Source organism: Neophocaena asiaeorientalis, unplaced genomic scaffold (genome assembly GCF_003031525.2).
Source record: "Neophocaena asiaeorientalis asiaeorientalis breed wild unplaced genomic scaffold, Neophocaena_asiaeorientalis_V1.1 scaffold43, whole genome shotgun sequence".
In the NCBI taxonomy this organism is placed as follows: domain Eukaryota; kingdom Metazoa; phylum Chordata; class Mammalia; order Artiodactyla; family Phocoenidae; genus Neophocaena; species Neophocaena asiaeorientalis.
Window position 1 is genome coordinate 10,533,223 of NW_020173674.1, and position 5,464 is coordinate 10,538,686.

The 5,464-nt window shown below is 39.2% G+C and overlaps 1 protein-coding gene across 1 annotated transcript; it reads left to right on the forward strand.

The window, feature by feature from the left end:
- The first annotated feature begins 286 nt into the window (after positions 1-286).
- LOC112402146 (placenta-specific protein 1-like) lies at positions 287-5,097 on the forward strand. Its single transcript, XM_024748821.1, has 3 exons — positions 287-738; positions 2,390-2,490; positions 4,840-5,097. The coding sequence occupies exons 1-3, from the start codon at positions 631-633 to the stop codon at positions 4,934-4,936; spliced, it is 306 nt and encodes a 101-aa protein (XP_024604589.1). The 5' UTR covers positions 287-630; the 3' UTR covers positions 4,937-5,097.
- The last annotated feature ends 367 nt before the right edge of the window (positions 5,098-5,464 follow it).

The window sequence follows — 5,464 nt, forward strand, 5'->3', positions numbered from 1 at the left end:
AAAAAGACATGAAAATAATTACTAGGTCACGGTTAGTAGTAAGAGAAAATGAAGTATTGAAAAATTGCACTGGGTTAAGCTATGATCAGTAGATTTCTATCCTAGCTTTGTTAATTTTGGTCAAATGACTGTATTGCTTGAGAAAATATCAAAACTAAACAGGGATACAAAGATTAGAGCAAAGGTTTCGCTTTCCAGGAATTTAAATCAGGAATAAAGGTAGTAATTATATTAGTAATTGTCCATTAGTAATTATATTAGTAACTGTCCATAATTACTAATATAAATGTCCTAAGGGAGATGGTCTTCCACTTAGAACTGAAAAATAAGGCATCTAAGATCTTGTTTGGGTTAATTCTCATCACTTGGATTGGATCACTTGGATTCTTCTTGGAGATGGGAGGGCATGTGAGTGTTCTAAAGGTACGACTAGGAAAATCACCTTGAAAGTTTGTTTTTCTCTGCCAATGAGGGTGTCTTTTATTGTTAACTGGCCCTGAGCTTCCCTGAAGTGGGACCACTGTATTATCTGACACTTTCTCTTTTCTTCCTCCCAATAGTATATGTACGATGCAGCCCCTCTTTGTTCTTGGCCAGGGTTAAGTCAACTGCATTTGATAAGGTCTACCTATGGCTCCTGATGAAGTGTTTCTAGGAGATCGATGTCCTGTAACCTCAGTGTATCAAAGATTTTATGAGTTTCAATACCATCCCACTGATTGCAACATCAGGATTGAGGTAATTAGGTATCCTCCTAATTAACTAAGTCATCTCAGAGACATTCAGGCTCACAAACTGCAGGCCATGGGGGTTTTATTAGTTTTTTTCCTAATAACTAAATTTTTTTTCCTAATAACTAAAAAAATAACTTATTTTTCCTAATAAGCTAAACTGATTTTGCCAAATGTCATATCAAGGCCATGGGCAGTGAAGGAAGGTAGGAATGAATAGTATCCACTTGTCAATCAGTTGTACCTCCCTCTGGAGAATGCAAACCTAAATAAGACGTGGAATTTGTCCTAATTTTAGAAAAGAACAGGCTTATTTTTTTCTTCTCTATACCAGGGGTCAGCAAATTACAGGCTGCAGGCCTGATCTGGCCCACCATCTACGTTTATGTGGTCCATGAGCTAAGAAAATATTTTTTAATGTTTAAATGATTAAAAGAAGAATAATGTTTTGTGATAGGTAAAAAGTATTTAAAATTCAAATTTCAGTGTGCGTAAATTTGGTTTTATTGGAACACAACCGTGTTCATTCATTCACGCATTTACTAATTGTCTGTGGCTACTTTGACACTATAAGGGCAGAATTGAGTAGCTGGAACAGAGGAGTCATGGCCCACAAAGCCAAAAGGGTGTACTATCTAGCCCCTTACAAAACTTTGCCCATCCCTGCTCTGTAGTGTAAAAGCTAAGCAAATAGCTTCACATCCCTCTAAATTTTTATAGTCTTAAGAAGCAGCCAGTCCCTCCTGGCTGCAGGCAAATGGAGGAAGAGTGGGAGTGGTTGACACATCTGATACCTCAAATGACTGCCTGACCACTTCCTGACACCTTGGCTCCCGTCAGAGCTTCTGGTGCCCCTCCCTGGTTTGGGAGTCAGGATGGGTAGATCAAGGGCATCAGTCTGAGGAGGGATATGGATGGTTTGAAAGCCTCACAGGTAGGTCCGATGCCTTGTGTTCACATGTCATCAATCTTATAACACCTAACCTCCCGTGAGAAGCCCCGAGGGAAGAGTCATTTCCTTTCACTTTTCTCCCCTCAAAAACTAAGAAACAAAGATTTAGTGTCTTTTTAAAACAAATTTTAATAGTATCTTCAAGTTCCTGTAAAAAATATATATATTAGGATGTCCAGATAAGCTAATAAGAGAGTTTCAATTATGTTAAATAATATTGAGAATAAACAAAGAAAAAATGCCCAAATATTCACTGTGGCAGTCTCCAGATGATGAGGTGAAATCTTCATATGGTGTGTACTACATTTTTCACATTTCCTTATTATTTTGGAAGACCATATAAACCTATTTAAAGTATTCTTTATAATTAGACATCTCTCACTCATCTAATATTCAAATGTTCAGTATTTTAAGGACTCCTAGAATCTAAAAAGTTTGTCAAGAGAAGTTATAAACTTTTTCCTGATAATAATAAATAACGACTTTGAAGCAATATTATTGAAACTCAACCAGCAAGTACTTTCGCCTCGTATGAACCATACCCAAACCAGATGTTAATTATTCTGACCACTTAGACAACAGTCCTCTGTCCCACTGGGAAGATAACTTTCAGTGTGCGTGTGCCCACTTTTAAGAGATGTTGACTGAACCACTAATTCCTAACAGAATCTTGAAGTCAACTTACACATTCCCTTTGTCTCATCAGGTCCTCCCAGAAGATCGTCTCCTTTTTGTATCTAAAATCATCTTTAAGTCCAAGTTCTCAGATCTTGGAGCTTCAATCCCTGTGGTCTGTGCTGTGCCTAGGTGAGTCTAGGATGCCAAACTGATGCCATATCCTCTCAATTGCCTTAGGCTCTTGGAGGAGAGGAGAGCTGAGAGATTAAGTTACTGTGACAGGTTTAACCAAAGCCTCCTGAGACCCTCTCTCTTGATGTCAAATTATTCTGTGTTCTTCATCTCCCAGCTCTGCTACTTATGACCAGTGTGACTTTGAGGAAGTTACTTAATAACTCTGGGCCTTAGTCTCCCCATCTTTAAAGTGGAAGTAATACTGTCTATTTCACAGAGTTGTGGTGAGGATTAAATGAGAGAATGCACGTAAAGAGGTTAGAACAGTGCTTGGCTCATAAAACACTTGCAGGACATAGTAGCTGGTGTATCATTCCATCAGTTAATTCTCTTCACTGTGGTAGAAAGCTGTGTGTGATACCAGCAGGTCTAACTTCACCATATATCTAGTAGCTCTTAGACTAAGAAATCACTTTGTTGCAATTAACGCAGTGTCCATATTACAAATTATACTTCTTATCTCTTAGCCAAGAATAATTGGGAATATTAGATGTTCTGATTAAATCAACAAGGGGCTGAGGGTAGACTGATTACTATGAATTTATAGGCAAAGTAGAGTTTACTAGAATACTAGATTTAACTAGTTAAATGTGAAATCTTTTAACTGCATTATCCATGGGATAGGCTCTTATTGGCTCATTTAGACATTACCTTTTTTTTTTTTGCGGTACATGGGCCTCTCACTGTTGTGGCCTCTCCCGTTGCGGAGCACAGGCTCCGGACGCGCAGGCTCAGCGGCCATGGCTCACGGGCCCAGCCGCTCCGTGGCATGTGGGATCCTCCCGGACCGGGGCACGAACCCGTGTCCCTTGCATCAGCAGGCGGACTCTCAACCACTGTGCCACCAGGGAAGCCCTAGACATTACCTTTTACAGATGGTCTAGGATCATCGAATTTAAAGTTAATGACTTCTGATCAGCCGATAGTAAATCTGGTGGTATATTTGGGAGGGACTTCTTTTATATAAAGCCTATTAGGTTCAGTTGTTAAACCAATGACTCAGTTTCTATAATAAAGACAGGATGACAACATATCGTAATGGTGCAAAAGCAGGGAAGATGAGGAGTGAGGGCCTGGCTTCAGGTTCTGAGCCTCAGTCACCAGGACTTGCCAAGATCTTAATCCCATTCTTCTTTCTTTGTCTTCTTTTCTCTTTCTGTAGCCATTCAGCTCCTATAAGAATAATTATAGGAAATGATGCAAATAAACAAGGTGGCCCCTCAAAAAGATCAGGAATAGCAAATTTATACTTTGGAAATACAGTCAACTGCCAGGTTAAGGTGAGGTTAAAGTACATAGATTAATGCTGTTCAAGGATATTTTATAACAGAAAACAAGGAAACTGTAAACACCTGTGCTTCCAGTTTGGGAAAGGCTGGTTAGGGCACCCCTAGATTACTAGAGGTGTAGATCTTATGGACAACCCCTTGTCTGTCTGGCATTAATTGGCATATTAACTGGTATTAACCACATGACTCAGATTATCCCTCAGGAACCGTGGAGGGTGAGGCAATAAGTGAAACATTTTTACCAAAATCAATAGAATATTAAAGAGAAATGTTTTTTTTGTTTTGTTTTGTTTTTTTTGCGGTACGCGGGCCTCTCACTGTTGTGGCCTCTCCAGTTGCGGAGCACAGACTCCAGACGCGCAGGCTAAGCGGCCATGGCTCACGGGCCCAGCCGCTCCGCGGCATGTGGGATCTTCCCCGACCGGGGCTCGAACCCGTGTCCCCTGCATCGGCAGGTGGACTCCCAACCACTGCGCCACCAGGGAAGCCCAAGAGAAATGTTTTAAAATACCAAAACCATAAAACATGGACTTGGGTAAGGTAGATAATCCATGAGAGTGTACACTCAGAAATATCGTAAACTCAGACTCTGTCCTGAAAGGATTAAATGCCTATCTGCCAAGGAGTATATTTCCTAAATTGTATGGATTTTCCTTCCTACACAGCTGAGAAGGAAAATTCTGAATACATACAGATATATTTATTATAAACTTTGGATGTTTATATACTAGAGAGATGGTAAGCACTTTTAAAAATTTGAGATGTGTTATAGATGCTATATTAAACATGTTACATATCTCTGATATATTTCATAGTTAAGAGAAGCAAAAATATTTGTATCCCTAGACATAACTAACTCCTGTATTAATTTTCTTAGGACATGATCCCAAACACTACCTCTTTCTTACCTGCCCTCTCCATCCCTCCCTGTGACTTAGGGACGGACACGAGGTCCTCCGAGACAGAAGGTAGGGAACTACACTAGCAGATTCTCATTCCTTTCTTCTATTTGCAGAAAAACTACCTTAGTGTGCAGTTCTACCCCTTGGAAAAATCACACAGCCCACCTTGCTCCACCTGAGAAATCACACAGCCCACCTTGCTCCACCTGAGAATTTTGAAGCTGACTCAACCCTCTGTAGCACCACTGCACATGAGAAGCTGGATTTCTGTCTAAGGATCCCGTGTGTTATCTTACATTTTTAAATGTTTTAGATAATTTGATTTTTTTAAAAAAATGTATCTTTGCTTTAATTTATATTTTTGTTAGGCATTTTCCCATGTTTATTGTTCTTTTTTTTTTAACATCTTTATTGGGGTATAATTGCTTTACAATGGTGTGTTAGTTTCTGCTTTATAACAAATAATTTGATTTTAAATGGAATGCCCCTTTGTTGCTTTACGATCCCTTATTAAGTAGGGTCTGCCTCTCTCTTTAACCTCATAAGGAATTATAATAAAATGCATTTTCTCCTAATAGGTTATCTATTATTTCTTAACGAACTGTGCTAGGGTGCTTCATCCTATGTAAAACTTGTTACATGCAGGCTTATGTTTTCATTGGTTGTTTAGTACCTGTAGTTAAAGGTTAATCCTAGTTATGCTGAATAACATAGCCTAGAAATCCAACTAATTTATTT

Coding starts and splice junctions, on each gene's coding strand:
- LOC112402146 (XM_024748821.1), top strand. CDS start 631: ATGGCTCCTGATGAAGTGTTTCTAGGAGATCGATGTCCTGTAACCTCA. Junction 739..2,389: donor ATTGCAACATCAGGATTGAG/GTAATTAGGTAT, acceptor TTGTCTCATCAG/GTCCTCCCAGAAGATCGTCT. Junction 2,491..4,839: donor GTGGTCTGTGCTGTGCCTAG/GTGAGTCTAGGA, acceptor TTCTATTTGCAG/AAAAACTACCTTAGTGTGCA.